At 41.9% G+C, this 23,294-nt stretch overlaps 2 protein-coding genes across 8 annotated transcripts; both read left to right on the top strand.

The window, feature by feature from the left end:
• Positions 1 to 2,431: 2,431 nt before the first annotated feature.
• On the top strand, positions 2,432 to 17,122 carry vsig8b (V-set and immunoglobulin domain containing 8b). Of its 7 annotated transcripts, XM_082555239.1 has the most exons (12): positions 2,432 to 2,912; positions 4,322 to 5,752; positions 6,696 to 6,758; positions 8,383 to 8,464; positions 12,397 to 12,553; positions 12,817 to 12,911; positions 14,749 to 14,909; positions 15,038 to 15,236; positions 15,483 to 15,635; positions 15,751 to 15,873; positions 16,053 to 16,191; positions 16,281 to 17,122. In XM_082555239.1, the coding sequence occupies exons 6-12, from the start codon at positions 12,839 to 12,841 to the stop codon at positions 16,531 to 16,533; spliced, it is 1,101 nt and encodes a 366-aa protein (XP_082411365.1). In that variant the 5' UTR covers positions 2,432 to 2,912; positions 4,322 to 5,752; positions 6,696 to 6,758; positions 8,383 to 8,464; positions 12,397 to 12,553; positions 12,817 to 12,838; the 3' UTR covers positions 16,534 to 17,122. The 7 variants fall into 7 exon arrangements, with proteins under 7 accessions (XP_082411365.1, XP_082411367.1, XP_082411368.1 ...); XM_082555241.1 differs by lacking the exon at positions 4,322 to 5,752; XM_082555242.1 differs by lacking the exon at positions 8,383 to 8,464 and having other exon boundaries at positions 4,322 to 4,387; positions 12,832 to 12,911.
• Positions 17,123 to 19,685: 2,563 nt separating this feature from the next.
• tas2r202 (taste receptor, type 2, member 202) lies at positions 19,686 to 21,365 on the top strand. Its single transcript, XM_082555821.1, has 2 exons — positions 19,686 to 19,900; positions 20,219 to 21,365. The coding sequence occupies exon 2, from the start codon at positions 20,326 to 20,328 to the stop codon at positions 21,262 to 21,264; it is 939 nt and encodes a 312-aa protein (XP_082411947.1). The 5' UTR covers positions 19,686 to 19,900; positions 20,219 to 20,325; the 3' UTR covers positions 21,265 to 21,365.
• The last annotated feature ends 1,929 nt before the right edge of the window (positions 21,366 to 23,294 follow it).

Genomic DNA, 23,294 nt, shown 5'->3' with positions numbered 1-23,294 from the left:
CATGCCTGTAGCATAGCTAAAAAGGCCAAATAATTACCTTAATCTGCTTGGCACTGTCAATTTTCTATTAAATGTTACTTCTTATTGGAAACTATTTTTTGCTGCAGATTCAGAGCTCTGTGCCAAGAAGATTGTGTATGTATGACTGACTCAAAATAAACCACAGCACCCATGTTTAAATAAGTTAAGTGGGGTTTCACAAAAATGAACCATTATACAGGAATTATACAGGTATTTTTGTACGTAATTTCCCATTTTCAGAGCCTCAAAAGTAATTGGACAATTGACTGCTAATGTGACAGAGGACTGATGTAAGAGGATGAACTGTGAAGTGTACGTGGCCGTACTCTCTGCTCAGATTCAGCTACACGCTGAAAAATCAGACAGTGCTTCACCATCCAAATGGATAATGAGCCAAAAGAGCCCAAGAGTTACTTAAGACAAAAAAAATAGGATATTCTTCAATGGCCAAGTCAGTTACCTGAACTCAGCCCAGTAGAGCGTGCTTTTCATTTAGTAAATACAAAACTGGAGGCAGAAAGATCCACAGACAAGCAGCAAATGATGGCTGGAGTAAAGGCCTAGAAGAGGATCTCAAGGGAGGAAACACAGCATTTGGTGATGTCCATGTAGGCTATTCTTCAGGTAGTCACTGACTGCAAAGGATTTACATCGGAGTATTAAAAGCAATTCTTACATTTAAAATAATGTTAGTTTTTCTGATTACTTTCGAGCCTCTGAAACTGGGGGACGATGTATAAAAACGTCTTTAATTCCTAAACAGTTGTTGCAAAATGAATGCTAAACTCCTTGAATTAAAGCTGAAAGTCAGCACTTCAATCGCATCCTGATTGTTTGATTTAAATTCCACTGTGGTAGTATGGAGCCGAAATTAAAAATGTAAAAAAAAAAATACTCCATATACTTATAAGCTGAAAGGTACCTGGGGTCCTAAAGTATGTAACTTCTTGCTCAGATTAAAATTTGAGCATCGTTTATCGAGTCTATATTAGCAAAAGTTGAAGGATCAAAGTTTTTCAGTGGGATAAACACTGTGACATTCAACAGGACGTCTCTATAAGTCGATAACCTTATCACATCCTCTCAGCTCATTTTGTGCCGTGAATCATTAAAACGCTCATTAAAACTCTTGATGAGGACCGACCCATGCAAATGCGAGTGTACAGTACTTTATCACACCACCACAGTGGATATTGAACTTCATTGCAACAATGTTTATAGAGCCAGATAATAAATAAGAGCTCGTATTCTTACCGGAACCTGCTTTATTTGAAGCAAGACACAGCCAGACTATTAATTGTGGTGCAGATGATAGTCTATAGTCTGATATTAATGACAAAGAGCACAGCTATTAGGAAGGGGGGATTTTTTTGTGTGTGTATGTGTCTGCATATTTATCTTCAGGCATTGTTGTTGATTTTGTAACTTTGGAGAACAAGCTAACATCTTGAGAAACTTCTTGCCATATTTTTTGTGTCTCTTATTGTTAGCCCGCATTGTTGTTTCTAATTTATCAGAACAGCACAGAGAAACTGCTCAGACCAGATGGTGCAGCTCACTTAATCTTTATCGAATTGTGTGCAATTCGGCATCTGTGTGTCTTAAAAAGCAATAGCTGGTGTCAAAACACTTTTTTTCTCTCCTTTCTCTCTTTTCTGCGGAAATGAGCTGCTCAGTTCCGAGTGGGCAATCTCACTCATCACACTTTCATCTGGAAAGCCCTGTGGGGGAGTGTACACGTATGTGAGAGAGTCCTGATCTTCACACAAGCGTAATGTGAGGCCATTCTATATATGTCATTTCTTCTTAACAAACTCGTTTATAGATCATCAGTTAGAGCCAGGGTTAGGCTTGGTTCAGATTAAGGGCCATGGCGGACAAATGGATAGGCTTCTGATCAATATTTTATAATAGCAACGGATGAAATCATTATGTGTAATGGCAAAGGTTACTTTCTGTGTAACAAACTAAACAAACACAGAATTATCACCGGACTTGGCTTCTCTCCAGGCTTCCATTGTTAGCATCTTTAAGGTCACTGCTTTCATTTTACAAAGTGCAACTTCACCGTTTTGGGTCATTCCCACCATAATTATCAAAACAGCCACAGCTACTCTGAAAACAGCTCCAAAAACCTGTACCTGCATCAATCCAGGATTCTTCAGACATTTAAATCAGTTGTGTGGTTGCAGGCTAGATTTTTGATATTAATAGCATTTATTTGTATAGGGATAAGATAACATGAACCACACCACACGCCACAGCTTTTATAGGTTAGACTCATTTGCAAAGCCCATCCCTAGATGAGCTTTTAAAATGCATACAACTGAGCAGCACTTACACTAGCGCTAGTAGGATTCACAAGTTATACTGTTAGAGAGTTATCTCTGGGATGCTGGGATGATAGCTCCCTCAGGACTTAAACTCCGGTCAGAGAGTGGGGCACAGAGAGTGATGTCCGGATATACTTTAATGGAAGTTAATAGCAGCTCAACAGTACAGCAGTAGGCATACTTAACGAATGTGGGAGGGGTGGACAGACGTGTGGTTATTTGCACAGGAACGCACACGGCTGGAGATCGCTATTCCCCCACACTCATGGAGAAAAAACATGGCTAGTAGTGATGGGTCGTTCGCGAACGAAATGGCTCTTAGAGCCGGCTCTTTGACGTGAACGACACGAGCCGGCTCCTTATCGCGAGCCGTCACGTGGTTTTTTTTTTTTTTTTCTTTCTCTCAGCCTCTCTCTCGCACTTTTTTTCCGCTTCACTCTGCACGCGAGCCTTGTGCTTTACGCTGGGCAGAGGGGGGAGGGGCGGTAGTTACACTCAGTAGCACAGGAACAGAGCCAGAGAGAGAGAAAGAGAGGCAGGGACAACAACATTAGAAAGGTATAGTAATCATCCACAACTATTTTCGGTTGCAGATGATAAAGGATTGAGAAAGTTTATTCATGCAGGTCCATATGTCAGAGAATATGCATGTTCTTTTAGTTTTCATATTATAATTTATATTTAATTGTGTTGTGGTTTGCAGTGTTTTGTGTTCTTTTCACTTTAAATTTGTGAAAGGAAAAAGCTGAAAATGTAAATAGTTAAAACTTGAAATGTGAATAGTTGATTTTTGTATTAGATGATTTATTTATTACATTTTATGTGGAGTGAATAAATAAAAGTATATTTACGGTGGCCCCTAGAGACAAAGCACATACAAACTTCAAATCACGTACGAACTCTGAAGCATGTACAAACTCCAAAACACGTAAAAACACGTACAAACTCCAAAACACGTAAAAACTCCAAAACACGTAAAAACACGTACAAACTCCGAAGCACGTAAAAACTCAGAAGCATATAAAAACTCAGAAGCACATAAAAACTCAAAACACGTACAAAAGAACAACAGAAGTGCTCCAGGATGCTGGGCGCAGTGTTGAGCCTTTGTTATCTTGTGGCTACACAAGCCAGCAAGTACCAATGACCGGATTTGGTGTGTGGTAATAACAGGTAAATGAACTTTTTTTTAAATTATTTGAATATATATATGAGTGCCTGTGTATAAATACACAAACAATACACACATGCTTTCAATTGTGTAATTTAAGTGATCTAGTAGCTCTGCTTTGGAAGTTCAGTTCATGCTAGAAATGTGTTTTGGAGTTTGTACGTGTTTTGTCTCTAGGGGCCACCGCATATATTTATATATAAACATATATAAATAAAACCACTTGTTTTTACGTTAGTAATTCCTTTTGTGCATAATTTTATATTATTGTTAATAATAAATTAATTAAAGCAACAAAACAACCTGAAGAGCCGGTTCGGAGCTGAAAGAGCCGGCTCTTTTTAGTGAGCCGAACCGAAAGAGCCGGATCTCTAAAAAGAGCCGGAAATCCCATCACTAATGGCTAGTGCTCCTCTGACTCGTGATACGGCAGGAGCGTCGTAAAAGCATGTGACGTCATCACCGCAGCAAACAGTAAGAACAAAGTGGAACTTATCGGCAGAAATTGACACTGCACTTATAGCGATGCAATTGAAATATAAGGAGACTTTCGGACACATACACTAAAAAAAAAACTGTATTCAGACAACTACACAATGTGCAAACTGCAATGTAATACAGCACCAGAAGACAGGAAACAGTAGATCATTCATGATATCATTTAAATCGGTTTTAGTTGAAAACAATTCAATTCAGGAAGCCAAACCCAACCTCTGACTGGTAATGGATCAACATTTACATAGTCACATTTTAACTGCACATTCAGACAGTGCATTGTGTACCTCCTCACATACAGGAAGAAGCAGGAGCACAACCATGCTGGCACAGAGAGGGTTCGAGCCAGGAACCTTCTTGCTGTGAGGTGACAGTGCTAACAACTGTACCACTGGTGGATTTAATGAAGTCGGAGAACACATGCAGAGCTTAATGCGCTGATGTCTTGTGATAACCCAGTCATAGTGGGTCCCACAAGCCAGTGTGCTCCTGGTGCTGGTCCCAAGCTTGGTTAAATGAGGAGGGCTGTGTCAGGAAGCATATCCCCTTTATTGTCATTGTACATTTACAATGAAATTGTGGAAATTGCTTGCTATCCATAATGAACACTGACCACTTCTGGTGCTGTTGGCCAACAGAGTACCAGTGGAAACTGTGCTACTGTTGGCCAAATGCAAATGGAGATGAGCTGAGGTGTATCCTCTAGACAGAGGCAAGCAGACAAGGAGACTTGGTGGAATTACAAAGTACGGGAAAGTTTTCAAAGGAAGAGGTCAGCAAAGAAAAGTGGGATAATAGGGTAGATGAAGAAAGTAGAAGGACGTGCTGGGAGGCTAGGCATACAGCAAAGAGAGATGTGGCAAACGCTAATGAAAGGGCATATAGTGAGTTGTATGTTAGACTGGACACTAAAGAAGGAGAAATGGACCTGTATTAATTGGCTGCACAGAGAGATCGAGCTGGAAAGGATGTGCAGCAGATTATGGTGATTAAGGGTAGAGATGGAAATGTACTAAAGAGTGAAGAGAGTTCGTTGAGTAGGATGTAGGAGTAGGTTGAGAACGGGTCATTGGAATCTGCTCTGAGCCCTTTCTTGTTTGCAGTGGTGGTGGACAGATACCACAGGCAGATGAGGTCAGGCAGAATTGTCCGTGGACTGTGACGTTTGCAGACGACATCTGTAGTGAAAGTAGGGAGCAAGTAGAAGAGAGCCTCGAGAGTTGGAGGTATACATTGCTGGGAAGAGGAATGACAGTCAGTGAAAGAGAGAGAGAGAGAAGTGGAAAGGTGAAGGAGTAAAAGTAGTGAAAATAGATGAGTTTAAATATCTGTGGCCAGACAAGGTAAAGAAAAGAGAGTGGGCGGAAACGAGAGTCTGGGTGATTTGTGACAGACTGAAAGGGAAGGTTTACAAGATGGTAGCACTAACAAGAAGACAGGTGGCAAAGCTGAAGATGTTTCAATTTTAACTGGCAGTGACCAGAATGAACACTGGTAGAAAGGAGTACATCAGAGGAGACAGAGTTGGAGAGGCAAGACTGAGATGGTTTGAACGTGTGCAGAGGAGTGATAGTGGATGAACTAAACATACAATGCTGGATATGAAGCTGCCAAGCAGGGAAAAAAGAGGAAGACTACAGAGAAGATTCATGGATGGAATGAAAGAGGACACACAGAGGGCTGGTGTGACAGAGGACGGTGATAGCGATAGTGAGGAATTTGCATTTTGCTGGTGAGCATTAGATGACAGGATTATGGTAATACCTATTTCATGTCTGTGGTAAAGTAGGTAGGTAAGTAATTTCCTGTCTCATAAATATCAAACCAAAGCCAGCAGTCAGTTAGCTCAGCTATGCACAAAGACTGACACCTCCAAAAAAAATCACCAATAAACACTTAATATCTTATTAGATCTGAAATCAAAGCGTAGGAGAAGAATTTGTGGATTTATGAGGGATTACTTTTGTTTTAGACTCTGAAGGCATGTAAGTTAATAGAGGGTGGCTGTCTGGTTAGGAGTTAGAGCAGGTTGTTCATTAATCACAGAGTTGGGGGTTTAATCTGCAGCTCCTCCTTTCCACATGTCAAAGTGTCCTTGGGCGAGAGACCGAACCCCAAATTGCTCCTGATGGTCAGGTCTTGCATGGTTCGTTGCCACTGATGGCATGTCCGTGTGTGTGTGTGTGTGTGTGTGTGTGTGTGTGTGTGTGTGTGTGTGTGTGTTAAGCTGTTATAATGTCTAAGGCCAAACTTGTTTTAGATCAAGTCTAAGATTGAATTTGTAATACGGAAGGTTAAGTTGCACAGAAGCAGTTTGTAGATGATAACAGTGGATAGAGTGTCCTACCAAATTGTGAAATATATGCATGAGCGCTTGTGTAATCGTTGCATGAGTCTTGTGTTTTCTAAAGCACGCTTGTATTACTACCAAGCAACCGAACAAAGCCGGGTTCACTCGTTTGTAGCTGTGACAGGGAACGAGGGCAAACAGCATCAAACGGATGCAAATTTTACTCCTCAAACTGTTAGCTGTTTAACAGAAAATTGCCATTGCAGTTGTTTTCTCATTTTAAACATTTGCAGAATGTGTATATAAATCCATTCAAATGATATTCATTTCAGCAGAAAGCATTTTTTTCCCAAATGAATACATTTCTTTTCTTTATTTGACCCAGGGAAAGGGTGCACATGAAAGAAATTGAGGCCTGGTCGTATCTGCTGGGATGAGCCCAGGTCAGGTCAGTAAGGGATGATTTCATATGAATGCAGGCGCACACACACACACACAGAGGGGGCCGGTAAGAGACGGACAGGGCTGGTGAAAACTTTATGGATTTTTTGACAGTCCACCAATGCAACGGTCCACTGGGATTTTCCAAGTATGCCTGGAGGCTAGTACACCACTGACTGAAGATACAACAGCATAACATCATTCTCAACAGCCTTCCTTCCAACACAGTTGTTATATGAGGCTGTTATTCGAGGAACATTTCCCTTAATTGGTCATTTTAGAGAAAAGGAAATTTCAGGATTAAAGTACATCATTATATCATAATTCCCCAGTGTGTGCGGGGAAAATGAGCTATCACAGAAGCAAAGAGGGCAGAGACAGATCTGAAGTTCTTTATCAGAGAATACAGTTTCCATCCTACTCCTGCAAGCGAGGCTTAGGGGACTCTGGTCTCTGTGGACTTTCTCTGTGTGCCAGACTTCACTGGGTTTAGCACAAGAAGCACAACTTATTGGATTATGGTGTCCAGCGTTTATGCTCATATTGCTAGAGGCTGTGTGTGTGTGTGTGTGTGTGTGTGTGCGCGCGCGCGCGCACGCACGCCATTGCTGTATGTGGGTGGGCAGCTTGTGAAGATAGAGATGGAACAGTAACTACACGACAAACTCCCGTTTACTTTCCCATTTTATAGGTGGGATTTCTTTATGGAGCCCTGCCTTTTCATGTTCACAGGTTAGCCGGTAAACAATCCAGAGGGGGGCCGTACTGTAAATGAAACGGGACTGTTAAGGCTTTTCTTGTTTCACGTGGATTTAACCGCACCTGTCTAATTTCATTCCTCGAGAAGTTTTGTGTCTGCCTGGACAGGATAAGGTTTTTGGCACTCGTCCTCAGTTAGATAGACTCTGGGGCTGCTGATAGAATGCTGCATAATTGTGCACATGCAGATTTGCAGTGGAAGTGATTTACTGGTACTCTCTCTGTGTCTGTGGTGCCTGTAATTGCTGTAGCATCGCATTGCATAAATGTTCTGTGTTTATGATGCCTGCTTGATAAATGAGTCCATAATTTTATCTAATAAATAGATCTATAAAATACTTTTGTTCTACTTGTAGAATGCCTTTTGTTTCATGGTTGATTCATCTTTTTTGTTTTCATGCTGTGCACTGTATCACTAGTTGATGCATAGATGGAACTGCATCCTTTTAGACTGCTATAAAAATTAGTTATATACCACAAGATTCCCAGTAAATCTCCAGTAAATCATCTTTATGGTTAATTGCTGTAATGTGCATTACATTCTATGATAACACAGTGAGTTATTGTATGTTTTGAAACTGCACTAATATCGTCTTAACGTATTAGCAGCGCTGTGCTCATTCTTAAATACAGTTCCCACAGTGTGAATAAGGCACGGGCACATCAGAGTAAAACAATGTTGCTAAGGAACTGACCTATGTCTATCTAGTTATGAAGAGAGTTATGGTGCTTATTCAGTGTAGTAACCCTGCTCTGCTTTAACAGATTACAGCCTAGGTAGGGATTTTGTATCATTAAGGCTGAAGTTAATCCTAATCTTATTTTTTTTCTCTTTTGCTCTAAACCACTTTCTGCTTTATATCCTCTTTCAGTGTGTCATGACCTCGCTCACAGCTCCATAAAAGTTCAAATGCAGGGAAGACATAAGAAAAACACAACCAGAGGATGATCAGTGTAAGCAGCAACAGAGACAGCGTGGCAAGGCCATGATCATAGTATCAAAATGTATCTAGATTTTCCCTACATTTTGATACCATCTATCCCATTTCCTCAAATAGTTGGCAGTGGGAGGTGGTTTCAGGAAGTTGCTAGTAGTTGCTTATGTGAAATTTATGTATATTTACTGCACGTATGGTACCAAGAAAGATGTGGATTCACTGATTTGTTGCTAGCAGTTGTTAGTATGAAATTGATCACAAAGAAAGTGAGTGTTTGTGGGGAGTACAAGGTTTCCAAATACCTTGCAGGTGAATGTTCTCTGTAAAGTGGTTTGAGTCACTTTTTCAATGTTCACTATTTGCTTGGATAGCCAATGACAAGTGTTTGCAGACAAACTGGCATATTTCCATGCAAAGTACTGTCAACTTCAGCAACCAAAGCAATCACAAAGAGGTTTTTGGTATATCCCCTGATAGATTTCACCCAGCCACCAAACTCCAGCAATCACTCACCGACCTCTTGGAGATTATAATTTTTTTTTTCTAGTGACTGGAGGTTTCCAGAGAATTGCCAGCTGGTTTCTAGGCCTGTATGACTGAGGCCTTAGGCAATGAAACCCATGCACCACAGAAAGATATGCAGTACCACTGCACAGCCAGTACAGGTTGCAGAGGGCCATAACAAATGCAAGAGACATAAAAATAATGGTAATACTGTCTGCACCAGTTTCAAAATCATAAATATATGAGAATGAAAGCATAGCAGATAACTGATGGGATTTCATCCTGCTGTGTATAATGCCATTCAAGTACGCTCTGATGGTAGATATGCCCTTTCCTTAGTGAGTTACTTATTGAGAGGATGAATCACAGATGCTGGGAGGAATCCTTGCATTTCCCTTTTTATTATTTATTCGGCAGCATGGCACAAGGAAAGCATGCGGTGCTGGAGCAACAGGGGGAAAAAAACTGCTTGGAGAGCGGGACTAATCATGCCAGTTTCACAGCATAACAAGACAACAGTTAGAATTGGATGACGACTGGAAACCTTAAAAGCAATGCTAGCTCTGGTCCCATTACTGCACAGCCTAACGAACACCAGCCGGGCTGTAGAGTGTATTTATGATCTGCAGGACATCTGCAAATACAGACTGATTGGTATAAAAGAAAAAGACCAAAAAAAAAAATCAATTTCACTGTCAGAGTGGACATTTAATTGCTGAGTTTCAGGAGGTCATGAATAAAGTGTGTGGCCCAGATTGTGCTGGCTGTATTCCACTCACGTTGCTCTTTGAGGGGTTGAGTGACTGCTCCCCTCTGCCAGAAGCGCCATCCTTGTCCCAGTGGCGTTCCACCTTAAAAAGAGGAATATGTGTGCCCAACTGGCTCCCTGACATTGACACACCGTGAGTCACGCTGCTGTGCTATTTCAGTATGGCTGCTGGCAAGCCAAGCCTTTCTGTAGCCTCTCCCCTCCCTGCTTTGGTCATTTGTTTGCCTCCCCTGCTATGCTGTTTTCTTGTAATTTGGACATCTGTCAAGGTGGTTTGTTTGCAACCCTGTGGTGTGATTAGGCTACCTGTGCCAAATCTGGTAAGAGAGATGTGGGTTGAAGCGAGCCTTGGCTCTAAAGACAGAGCCACAGCATGGCTGCTCCACATCTACCAAGTTTAGCGGGATAATTACAAAAGCACTGGGCGATCAAGATGCTGTGAAAGAGATGCAACAAGTCGAGAACATTCAGGTCAGTGATCACAAATGTATTCATCATGCTTGTCTACACGCTCTCCTGCAGTGTTAATGGTGGTCTTGTCAGTGTCCTAGTACTGTCTGTTCAGTCCCGCCTCGCCCTGTCACACAGCTTGCTCAACTCAGAGCCAGTGCCAGAACCTCCTCTTACACCAGGGGGAGGAAGTGGGGCAATTAACCACCTGCTGATAAAGGAGCCATACCGCACAGCCTCACACATACGTGCAGTGATCCACATATTTAGTGGATCACTCATGGACACATTCAAACCCAGACTTATGGGTGTGGTGTCACTCAGGCGCACTGCGTGAAGCTCTAGCAGAAAGCTTGCAAACATACAGTGAGCACCAAATGAGAACAGGGTTGTGCTGATTTCAGATTTGCTTTCTGATCATGTTTCATACTGAGCGTTACTAATTTGTTCATCTCTTTAATGAACATTATTGGCAGGATCACATTAACCCAGCACTTAAGTTTCCTAATGGTTAAGGTCACGCTCCGCGCTCACATCATACTGTACGATGTCATTCAGTCAGTACTGAATGATTCCAACGGCACATCTCACTTCATTGAAAAGATCTTTTTTTTTATTTTTACATCATTAGCCAGACAGATATATTGCATGTTAAAACAAAGTAAATAAACCATAATGAGCCTCCATTATGCTTTTTCCTTTTTTTCTGTGATATATTTGCTCTGTTACTCGTCCATGCTCATACACTATATTGCCAGAAGTGTTCACTCATCTGCCTTCACAGGAATGCTCATCTTAATCCATAGGGTTTAATGTGTCGTCGGACCACCCTTTGCAGCTATAATAGCTTCAACTCTCCTGTGGAGGCTGTCCTCAAGGTTTAGGAGTGTTTATGAGAATTTTTGACCATTCTTCCAGGTCAGACACTGACGTTGGATGAAAAGGTCTAGCTCACAGTCTCCACTCTAATTCATCCCAAAGCTGTTCTGTCAGGTTGAAATCAGGACTCTATGCATGCCAGTCTAGTTATTCCACATTGACCTCGCTCATCCATGTCTTTATGGACCTTCCTTTGTGCACTGGTGTGCAGTCAGTGACCCATTCTTTCACAAATTCTTGTAGAAGTAGTCTGCATGCCCCGGTTGATTTCCTACACTTGTGGGCAGGGAAGTGATTTGAACACCTGAATTCAATTATTTGAATAGGTGAGTGAATACTTTTGGTAATATAGTGTATTAAACACGTGCAAACTTTCAAATAATGAGATCAGCTTGTGTATAAGGAACTTAGTGTGAGCCAACAGCTCAAGCTTTAGTCTAGAACATTTGGTTTCAGAAGGATTTTTTCGGTCTTAGAAGTCACTGAGGGTGGAAATTCCTAATATGGTCATTGCAGGCTGTGAGCACAGGACTGTGTACCTGCTGCTCAAACTTTCTGTTTACTAAGAGCATGCAATCAGAAGTAAGATGGCTCAAAGAAATGGGGAAAAAGCTAAAATAGCATTTTTCAGATGGTGGATGAACTGAGGAGCACCAGGATAAGAAAAATAACACATTTATGAACTGAAAATCATAAAAGATGCCACAGTTGAGACAGAAAAATAAAAGGAATTGATTTCTGGCCTAAATCAAAACTTTGTGTTTTGGTAAATCATTCATAGCTGATAAGCCATTTCAACCTCACTAACAGCATGAACGGCAGTGGCAGCTGCCGCACTGCGCTTTGCCGCTCTGTCACGTTAAGTTGTCTTTTAGTCCCAAATCAGCATGGATCTCACTATGTGCCCTGTGTGGCAGAGCAACAAAAACCAGTCAGTGTATGTTCATGGGAGTGTCAGGAAGACGGGTTACACAAGGGCCGGCAACATTTTTTTCTGGCCCATTCGGTCTTAAACAAGTATCATAACTTTCCTCTTACCTTAAAAATAAGCATACCACAAAGAACTCTACAGCATGCAGCAGACTTATCATACCGTAGTTTTAGGAAGAGAGAGAATTTGCATTGTTATGAAATAACAGATGATAGATGTGATAAATAGATGATAGATAAAACTGTGAAAAAAGCAAGATGTAGGTGTTTATTAAACTGTTTTCAGCCAAGACACACACAGAGACTGGAAACCTAAACTAGCAAAAGTCTCTTTTCACATTTTTTGATTATCTTTTATTCAAACAAGAAAAAATAAAAACAAGTATGAAGGGGGCTTGGCGTGTTTCCAATTCTAGGAGTGGCCAACAGGTGCACTATGGACAGAGAGGGTGTGGCCATAGTTACTGCTCCTGAGTTTCACCCGAGGACAAAATAAGCCTGCTACACCTGTACTGTCACACCGGTTAGCCTTCAAGGACACACTTTTGTTGTGGATTGTGTCTTCACTTTAAGGTATGTCGGAGCTGTTATTTTTATTCTTCCCTTTATAGTGTTTATCGATCAACATTTGATTTTCTTGGTAGTTTGTACAGACAAACACACACACACACACAAAATAAACCGTCACGACTGAGTTCTCAGGTGATGTAAGTTTATAGATAAACAACTAAGCAAAAGTGATAAAGGCTCTGGGGGAGAGGTAAATGACGCCAGACATCTTTGCTTTTTGATGCCAAATACAAGCCTTTAGATTAAAACTCTTATTTTCCTGATAGTGTGTTTGCTCTCAGGTTGAAAATGGAGCCAGCATTCACGAGCGTCAGGCTAAAGGTGGCTGTGCTGTTTCTGGTGACAATTCAGCTGAGAACAGGTGAGTGTGGGGTTTTTCTTTCTTTTTGATTACATCTAAGGAGTTTGTTTCAGGTTTCTGAGCATGTTGAATCAGGGAACACAACGATCACCAGCAGAAGAGTTGTTTTTCTTAGGAATTCTGAACCTGAATCTGATTTGTGATCCACACAGCAGATACAGTTCACTGTAACTCAGCTGATGATCTGACCATTTCACGTACTCACTGAAGGGTGCGTTTGTAGTGGGGATGGCTGAGAAGTACCCTGCATATCATTCATACCTTAAATTATTGTGGCTGAGGGTCAAACAGCTATGTGCATTTGCAAAGCGCGACCCTGATGGATTTTATTGTGACCAGGGGAGTAATTAGCCTCGGGCCCCCATCCAAGCTGTCTGTATTAAATATAAGAGCAGCATAAAAATGCAAAAAAAAAAAATTACATCAAATACGCCCAGAAAAAACCCTCAAACCTCAACGTCCCCTTCATTATTCAGATAATGCTTCCTAATTAGACCAAAAGTTCACCGCCTTATATAAAGAGCCACGACTGATTCTTTCGGCTCTATCGTGACTATTTGAGGAAAGCACCTGGGCGTGTGCATTTCCATTCACAGGAGAAATAAACAACATTAATGATGGCAGTATTCCAACCATCATTTTATTTACGATGAGCGACATCCAGGGTTTAGCATGGTACGTGGCAATTCCTTTAAATTCCTCTGCATCATTGATGTAAACACTTCTACGTCTGCTTCTGCTGTTATGACGAGTCAAAAAATTATTCCAGAGAAGAAGTAGGGGTGAGCAGGAGGAAACACACACAAAACAAAACAAAAACAAAAACTGTGAGGCACCTTTGTATTTGCCAATGAGGGGAGGGCACAGGGATGTGCATGTTTGTACTGAGCTCAGTGGCTGAACCTACTGGCAAGTTAGCTCAGTGGCCTCTTCACGTGGAAATCGCATCTTCTTTAGATCCCAGTGTTTTGCCCTTGGGGGGTGCTGGGAGTTGGGGAGGGCGGCTTTCACGGTGTAAACATTTGACTGACTAATTTGTTTTTTTCCACACTCACTTCATCACATCTGCCATTGTGTACGCTTTCATAAATACCCCTGACATCCTCTGCTTTGTTGTGGTGCCACTAAAGTGCATTCTGAGTGCTTTCAGAGGGTTATAGTGGATTTAATGATGAGCGATGTCAAAACAGAGGCTGATTTGATTTGAGCTCCATTTAGATATTTTCTGAAGGTTGGACACCCGAACAAAGGGGGAGGGATGGCGAGAAGATAGAGTCGAACATTATCGAGATAAATAACTCTGATCTGTTGAAATGTGTCACCACGCTATCAGTGTTGACTCTGGCAACAGTTGAATAAAAATCTAAGGCCAAAAAGAGTGAGTTAGCGGGGAGTGTGTGTCAACTCAGAGACGGCTCGTAACTAGCTCATGTGTTCAGCTTTCATCATTATTTGCCGATATATTTCAGACAATTAATAAGCCTCCAGAGTTTAATAAGTTAAATTGAATATGCAACCCCAACCCAAAAATCTAAATAAACTTTTACTTTAATTCATGTCCAAGCCCTCAAAATCTTCAGTTTGACTTAAAAGGCCTATTAGTCTCACATCAGCACTTCTTCTCCTCCCTGAGACGGCACAGGAGCGCAGGCCCAGAGCTTGAATGCCATTAAGTGGGAGAAATATTAATACGTTTGAGAGCGAAATTCATTTTATTCTGTCTTCTTTCTGTCTCTTAACTTGGGTACACGACTGTAAGAATCCAATGGAGAAAGAAAGCATTGTTCTAAGTTAGACGGAGCTTAATAGAATTTTTGGTTTCATCCCATGTTAACAGAGGCGATGCAGATAACATCCACGGGGCCGCAGACCATTCAGTATGCAACGGGAACGACTGTTAAACTGGGATGCACCTATACTCCAGCCGCAGCAGACACAGGACCGCTGGATATTGAGTGGTCCAACGTCAGTCCGGACATGACACAGAAGGACACAGTGGTATGTTGCATGTGTGATGACAGAGAGGAATTATAGAAAGACAGAGAAAATATTGCATTTAGGCTCAGTTAGCTGGAAAACCTGAATCAAAAAATAAGACATTACTCAGTGCAAATCTTGCCTCTCAGATCTTATCATATTCAGGTGGCCAGACCCACTACACGGACAACAGCGTCTCCAAAAGGTTCAGTTTCACAGGGAACCCCGACCAGGGAGATGCTTCGATCTCTATCACTGGTGTGACAGTCTCAGACACCGCCACATACCAGTGTAAAGTCAAGAAGCTCCCAGGCATTGACATGAGAAAAATCACACTGGTTGTGTTGGGTGAGGACAAATTGCTTTTTTTGTTTTGCTTCTTTTTTTTTTTTAACCGGTCTAACTTGTTTCATTTCTCAGCCGTCTGCTTTTAAATGTGCTCATTCACATGGAATGCAAAGGCTCCTCCATTCTTTCTGTCTCAGTAGATTACCTCACTGCAGCCATACCCAGATGCTTCAGTGTTGAATCAGAGCATTGCACTAAAATAGTTTTTGTGCCATATGGGTTGTTTCTTTCTTTTTTTTTCATTAGTTCCCCCATCAACGCCAAAGTGTTGGGTTGAAGGTGGTGAGGAGAAAGGAAGCACAGTCTCCCTCCGCTGCGTATCCCGTCAAGGATCCTCTCCCATCAGCTATGTGTGGACGAGAGAAAACGGAGCTGCAATTCCATCCACTGCTACTCAAAGTAAGCAACTTAGCACCAGGATGCCTTTTTCTAAGAATGCTCTTCTCTAAACACTAATGCGGCTGTGTTTGTGTAGGTAATGTGCTTGTACTCAGTGCTGTCTTCTTTCATTAAGACCAACAGAGTGGGGAGCTTCTGATAAAGAACCATACAGACAGCAACACTGGAACTTATGTCTGCGAGGCAGCAAACGCTGTGGGCAAAGGGCAGTGTAAATACGTACTGCGTGCATACAACCGTAAGTCTACAATATCATCATCTTATTTTCAGTTTAACAGCTCTGAACACTCATATCCTGAAGGTACCTTTTTTGACTTGCTTTTATGCAAAATCACATATAATCCTCTTGTTGGATTTGGAATTCAAGAAGGTGAGCTGCACACGTTTGATTTCTAAGCAATACATTGCCTCTTCCAGCTACCAATAAAGCAGGTGTGATAGCTGGCGCTGTGATAGGCGCTCTGCTGCTTCTGCTGCTCCTCCTGCTTCTCATCTGGCTTCTCATCTGCTGCTGCCACAAGCGTCGCTACCAGAAGGAGGTCGCGAATGAAATAAGGTATTTTATGGCCGTTTGAGGCATCTGTCAAACGATCTCAGATTGGTGCAGCAGCTTAACTGAGAACCTGCATGGCTCTACTTTCCCAGGGAGGATGCGCAGGCCCCAGAGAGCAGGCCCCCGAGCAGGAACTCCAGTATGCACTCCAGCCGGCACTCCAGCCTCCGCTCAGTGATGGGATACCGCACTCACCACGGCGTCATCTACAGTTCCGTAAGGGGCAATCTGCCTACGGTCAATGAATCGGGCCCAATCTTCACAAATGGAAGCAATGGGTCGACCACAGGCGGGGAGATACCCGCTCACCTCACATATGACCCTAAATATGGATACGCCGTGTGACCACAAACCTCAAGCCTAACAGGCTCTTAATTTTATTTTTAGTGCTCAACTACACTTTATGATAATAAAAAAAAGACTCAACACCTTTTAAATAATATTCTGTGTCTGAAGTATATAAGGGCCAAGAGTTGCAATAATATATACATGTTTTTTAAACCAGGGAACAATGGGAGTGTTTGCATAGCTACTGACTCATAAAATCCTACCCTCATGTGACATATTATATGTATCAGCTGACTTTCATGAAGCACTTTAGCACATCACTGCTAGTGTAAAGCAAACAGAAGAACAGGTTTTCATAATCACAAATAAGATTTGCTTTGTTTTTTTTAAAACTGTATGTAAAATGTATATAGCAAAGCAATTATTTTTTATTATGGTGCTTTTTTTCCTTCTTGTTATTTTTTTATTTTGTACAGTTTAATGTTTTAATTGGCAAGTCAAGGCGAACAACAAATGTAAATGGCATTCGGGTGTTTGTGTTGTCGGTCCACATGGGTCACATGTGTACAAATGTACCTCAATTAGAGAGATTAACGAATGAAGAATCCATTAAAATAAATATCTAGTGCAAAGTTCTTGTTTAAAAAAAAAACCTCAAAATCTTGGTCATTTAATATGCTCGATGTGTTCTCACAGCTTTCACAGTTGCTGCTATTTTCAGGGGTGTAAGTGGCTCGATAATTGGGGACACTTTAGAATAGTTAGCTTTACCTCTGACCCTCTTTATGGCAGTTTGCTTTCTGGTAAAAAAAAATATATATAATAATTTGTAGAGCAAAACGAAGCAGAATTGCCTCGTTCATGTCCTGTGCAGGGATGCATGTCTGATCTTTTTGGGGAGGGGGTAGGAAGAAGGTAAACTAGCTCTTAAACTAGCGGTACTGACCTGCAGCTGACACCTTCAGTAAGCAGAGTCAGCACTGTGCCTGCAGCCCCACCTCTCTTCAAAAGATCCCATCTTCAAAAGGTGCGTATATTGAATGAATACGAGCTGCTGGTAGTGGTGTGGCTTGGTCAGTAATTCTGTTTCCAGTCCCCTTCAGGGCAAGGGGCACCCCATCCCAACCCACCACACAGCTACACCAACAGACTGGCATAACACAGTGTTTAATGTGCCTCTGCTGTGCTTGACTTTGTCGTTTGTTTGCTTCCCAAGAAGACAAACACATCCTCTGTGGGTCCGTGTTAATGTCTGTGACTTTCTGTTTGCTCTAACCAGTATTTTTTCCCCCTTTCTTTCCCAGTAAATGCACATCCGTCAAGCTTTCTCATGTGCTCACACGTTAGCCTGTCCTTTGATCCATGCAAGAAGCAGGAAAACGGATACAATAATTAATTACAAATACTGTTCTGGAAGCCTCGTTGGAAAATCGCAGTCTTGCTTTGGAGGGCAGAAGTTTTAACAGGGTTGGCATAGTAAAAGAAATTGTATTATTATTATTTTTAGAAAAAAGAAAAGGCTACCACCGCAGTCTGCTTTCAAAGAGCTTTTGTATGGAAAACTGCTTTTTAATGCTCTTGTGCAACAAAAAGGCAGAATCTGTCCCTGAAATTTGGCTTAAGGTGATTTTTTTTTTTTTTTATAAAGAAAAGTGTGACTGCAGACTGTTGGGAAAGCCATACTGTGTGCTTATGAAATCAGCATCTTGCTTGTTTTGACTGGATAAATGGAGTAAACAAGAAATCTAAATAGAGTTGAACTATAATTTTAAGTCAGCACCTCATTAAAAAGAAAGTTGGGGTGCTCCACAGCACAAGCTAAAGTGATAAGGTGCTGCATGAGCACGGCTTGTGAAGGTGACTTAAAGGTGATTTGCTGTTCTTATCAGGTAAATGGGCGTGTGGGCGGTTTGGTGTTTGTAAATATGTGGCGGACAGCAGGAATAAGTATTTGCATGCGGCGCGTGTTGGATTGTGGTTTGTGGATTGGCTGAGCTGCTGTGCTGCACTGACAGACGTACAGTAAAGTCATTGGATATCAATATGCACTGCTCAAAAAAAAATGGAAGGACTTTTTAATCAGAGTGCAGCCTCAAGTCAATTAAACTTGTGGGATATTGATCTGGTCAGTTAAGTCGCAGAGGGGGTTGTTAATCAGTTTCAGCTGCTTTGTTGGTCATGAAATGAAACGAGAGGGGCAACAATGAAACAATACCCAAAACAGGAATTTTTCCCAGAACCAGTTTTACAGGTGGAGGCCACTGACATTTTTCCTTCCTCGTCTTTTCTGACTGTTTTTTCACTAGTTTTGAATTTGAAGTCAGTGTTATTATTGGCAGCATGAGGTGCCAAGGTTTGCTGTGTCTCCCAGCACAGTCTCAAGAGAATGGAGGAGACTCTTTGAGACAGCCAGTTACTTAAGGAGAGCTGGACAGGGTCATAAAAGGTTCTTCCCGTATCAGTAGGACTGGTATCTGGAGGAATAGCATGGGCACTGCCAGAGCTAAAAAAAAATGGCCTCCAGCAGGCTGCTGGTGTGAATGTCTCTTACCAAACAACCAGAAATAGGCTTCATGATGCCCAGTACTGTGCAGCTCGATTGGAATTTCCCATAGAATCCCAGAATTGGCAGGTCCACCGCTGGCACCCTGTGCTTTTCACGAATGAAAGTAGGTTCACCCTGAGTACTTGTGACAGACGTGAAAAAGTCTTGATAAGCTGTGGAGAATGTTATGCTGCCTGTAACATCATTCAGCATCATAGGTTTAGTGATGGTTCAGTGATGGTTTGGGAAGGCATTTCAATCAGGGACACACAGACCTCTACAAGCTTGACAACAGTGCCCTAACTGCCTTTAGGTATCTGGATTAAAGTTCCTTCGGGTGATGTGATGACAGTATGCAGGCAGTTCTATGACAATGAAAGAATTGATACCCCTGAATGGATGCAAATCTCTGGGACATTGTGTTTTGGTCCATACAATGCTGCCAGGTTGCAGCTCAGACTGTCCAGAAGCTCATCGATTCCCATTGAGATCTGATGTTTTCAAATTGTCCCTTTATTTATTTATTTATTTTTTTTGATCTGTGTATAATGAGCACATATCCTGTCCACCTCATGTCAATGCAAACCAGCTGTCGCCACTACCTGTGGTCAGGGATGATGCAAATCGTACCCAATGTGAAAATATAAATCCCCATGAAAAGAAAACTTAGATCCAAGACTTTCACCTTGCGTGTGCATCCTGCAGACAACTCCAGGCAAGGATTAATGCTTGAATAAACAAAACAAAACAAAGGATTCCTCAGCTGCTACCAAAGTTATTGAGCCAGACCGGGTATTGTCACGACTAACAGGCAAAGAGAACGTAAGCAGAAACCTTCAGTTGGATTCACGGCAATAAAAAACACAATATCTGACCCAGGTGAGCTTCGCTAGTGTAGGAATTTCCTACACTAATTACTCTAACCTTCTTACCTCACTTGTTCGCTTTGCATGTGACCACCTTAAATTTCAGAATTGGCATAAAATTCGAACATTGACCAAAGATTTTAATTGGGCCTATTTGTATCTGTTTAATGAATTTCAAATGCTAAATGTGTGAATCTTTTCCTCGGGCCCTTCTGACAAGCTATGACTGATTCAATTCTGTGACAGAAATGAAGAATCATCTGATTTTTGAGTGTGTGTATATAATTTATTATTCCTCTTCCCCCCCTTCTTGTCATCTCTTTGAACGCAGCAAAACCAAAGCACTTCAGAAGCCCACACAGACTGCTGAGTGTTGCACGGAGACTTAAAGACTACGGTATCCTTGTTAAAGTTTACGGCACAGAAGAGTTTGGGGTTATGTTTGTGTTAATTAAATATCCCCTCTGGGTAATGACGGGTGTGCTGGGCATCACCACTGTCTTTTTTAATTCCTATATCTCTTTGATGAGTGTGTTGAACTACAAGGAGAAAAAGCAGTGGACGCCTTGTGAAACTATCACCATGGCTCTGTCGGTGGCCAGTATTGCTCACCAGATGACTTGCTACTTCTGGATGACCATGGATGAGATGGACAGTAACTGCCAGATTGCCCAGATAGGCTACGCTATCCTGCTGGTGCTTACCTTCAGCTTCAAGTTCATCATCATGTGGAACAGCAGCTTTCTCACTTTCTACTACAGCACCAAACTGGTTCACGAACCCAACCACTGCTACACACATGCCCAAGATGTCATCGTCAAGCACGTGACCATAGCTGTGATTCTCATCCCTCTGTTTGGTTTTGGCACCTGTTTGCCAATGCTTGTGTTGTTTAACGCTGGCAACCCAGCAGCTGCTGGAAACGCGGTTGGCAACATCACCTACAAAGCAAATGGAGACTGTGGACTTGTATTCTCTGACACCACTTCTGTGAAGGTTTATCAAGTCATGTACTTGCTCCTCTCTGATGTATTTCCAGGGGTGTTCATGGTGAAATGCTGCATCTCCATCTCTGTTCACCTGGCCATCCATCTCCAGCACATGAAAGCTAGCACCAATGGAACCCACCCTCCAAAGCTGGGCACTCAGATAAGGGTCATCGAAATGGCTCTTGGTCTAGTGGCCAACTTCCTTGTCCTGCTCGTGGTAGACCTGTATGTCAACTACAAAATTGTGGCGCACCAAGAGAGCACCCTCTATCTCACAATCTTTTTCACATCGCTCTACACGACCGTTGCTGCCGTGGTGCTCATCTACGGCAAGAGGACTCTTTGGAAAATGCTGATACATGATTTTAACTTCTGGCTTAGTGAATAACTGTATTTGTCTTGTCTGAAGGTGCCCGAACAAAAGACTCAAGCCAGCCTTCCTTCAAAAGTTAAAAACTGGGGGACAAAAAAAAGCCAATTTGCTTTCTGCTGGAGGTCTTTGTGCTGAAATCAATTGGTCATTGTCTGAACTTATTAAAAAACTTTGAAGTATTCTTTTATCTTTTGTGCTAGCAATTTCAGTAATGACTACTGTCCTGCTGCATCACCATTAATTACAGTTTCTTGCATCAGAATGGGATTTTAGCTGTGCTGGCCACTTAGAGCTCTGCAAGTGAACGCACACCGGGGCCATATAACCAGCTGACCAGGCCAGTACCTATGAATATTAATATTTCAGTAGTACAAATAATAAGTTAGGCCTGTAAAACAGATCCCGAAGCATGCGTGCTTAGACATGATGTAACTCGGGGCCCATCTGAAAACGTTAAAAAATACATGTGACTGAGGTAAGAGTACAGAGCATATTAATAAAACAGGAACGTATGCAGAACCTGGCTTTAAGAGTTTTTCCCCCCTCACTCAGGTTGCAGATAGTTTAAGCTGCACACAGGGACTGGAGTAACCTGCACGTTAGCTGGAAGGATGCCAGGCCAAATCCCTGCACCATATGAGGGGGAAAAAAACACAAACCCGATGAAGAGAAGCCCCCCCCCCAACATCCTCCTTTTTAGTATATGTGTTCGCTGGCCCTCGACAGAATCGTGTATACCTGCACTCGACAGCTCCCAGGTGTGACTTTATGTAGCTGTTGCTGAGAGTGTGGATATGAAGCTGGTGTTCCTGAAAAGTGCACTCATGCCCAGCAAACCTACTCTGAGTAAATAGAGGGGCTTTTTTATAAAAAGGAAAAAATGAAAAAAAAAATGCAGCAGACCTCCTTGCAATGCTACATTAGTTCACACCCTCTGGCACCACCTAGTGAGGTTCAAAGCAGAGATACAATAGTGCAGCTAATCCCACTACACACAGAGACTCGGGATCCCTCCAGCTGTTAAACGGACAAAGTAAGAAAGGGCGTATTATCCTTTGATGCAGGGGAGTTAAGTCGTACCAAGGCCTCCGCTTCCATTCCTGTCGTCTTCCCCTCTCCCTGTTGGAGGGAGCTGGATTCAACATAACAGGGGCAAGTTAGGTTAAAGATGAGGCCAAGAACAGCTCAATACAATAAAAGGAACCAAAAAATAAAAGCGCTAATATGGCTACAAATGGCCATTTCTTCAGTGATTAACTGAAAGAAATGGCTACAGTTGTAGCTGCTCAAACTGGACCCAGTCTTAACTACCATATGCACATACGGTAGACTAAAGCTGTTTTATTGATCACTTTTGGACTTTTTCCTTTGACAGTTAAAGCAATAAATAAATAAATAAATAAATACTTGTGTTTTTTAAAACTACACTGCATTTAGTGGAAGATAAAAAAAGATGCAAATTAAGACTTAAAAGACAAAAGGCAATAAATGCGATAATTATCATTTTAAATGAGTGAAATTATAACAAACAGGGGTGGCATGGTGGTGCAGTGGCTAGCACAGAAGGTGCTGGGTTTGAATCCAGGCTGGGACCTTTCCATATGGAGTTTACATGATCCCTCTCTGCAGGTACTCAATCTGCAGTCCAAACATATGCATGGGGTTGAGTTAACTGGTGATTCCTAAATTGGCCACAAGTGTGAATGTGTGCAACAGATCGATGACCTGTTCCAGGGTGTACCCTGTGTCCTGCCCTGTGGATAGGCTCCAGCAACCCCAAATCAGATGGATGGATGAAAAATAAATATTCCACCTGGAACTTATATGTTGTCTACGAACTAAGGAGGACAGTATGTCTTATTTTGTATTCACAGCTTGTTTCTGCTGACCCCAAGTGACCAAAAAAATCCTGCAGGTTGAAAAATAAAATAAATTTTTGAATTTTATATCGAATTTTATACCGGAAATTAATTTATAATGACTTGTAAATATTCTGAAAAGCAGCCGCCCAAGCTTCCGCAGTAAGATCTAAATTAAAATACAGT

The sequence above is a fragment of the Aulonocara stuartgranti genome (assembly GCF_965226115.1).
Source record: "Aulonocara stuartgranti genome assembly, chromosome: 12".
Taxonomy (NCBI): Eukaryota; Metazoa; Chordata; class Actinopteri; order Cichliformes; family Cichlidae; genus Aulonocara; species Aulonocara stuartgranti.
Note: the sequence above shows the minus strand (reverse complement) of the source record. Positions and strands in the feature narration are given on the sequence as shown.

Excerpts from the sequence above, each read along its gene's own strand:
- tas2r202 (XM_082555821.1), top strand. The coding sequence starts at position 20,326 with ATGTTTGTGTTAATTAAATATCCCCTCTGGGTAATGACGGGTGTGCTG.
- vsig8b (XM_082555240.1), top strand. The coding sequence starts at position 12,839 with ATGGAGCCAGCATTCACGAGCGTCAGGCTAAAGGTGGCTGTGCTGTTT. Across the intron at positions 15,636-15,750 it reads TCCATCCACTGCTACTCAAA|ACCAACAGAGTGGGGAGCTT; the intron begins GTAAGCAACTTA and ends TCTTTCATTAAG. Across the intron at positions 15,874-16,052 it reads CGTACTGCGTGCATACAACC|CTACCAATAAAGCAGGTGTG; the intron begins GTAAGTCTACAA and ends TGCCTCTTCCAG.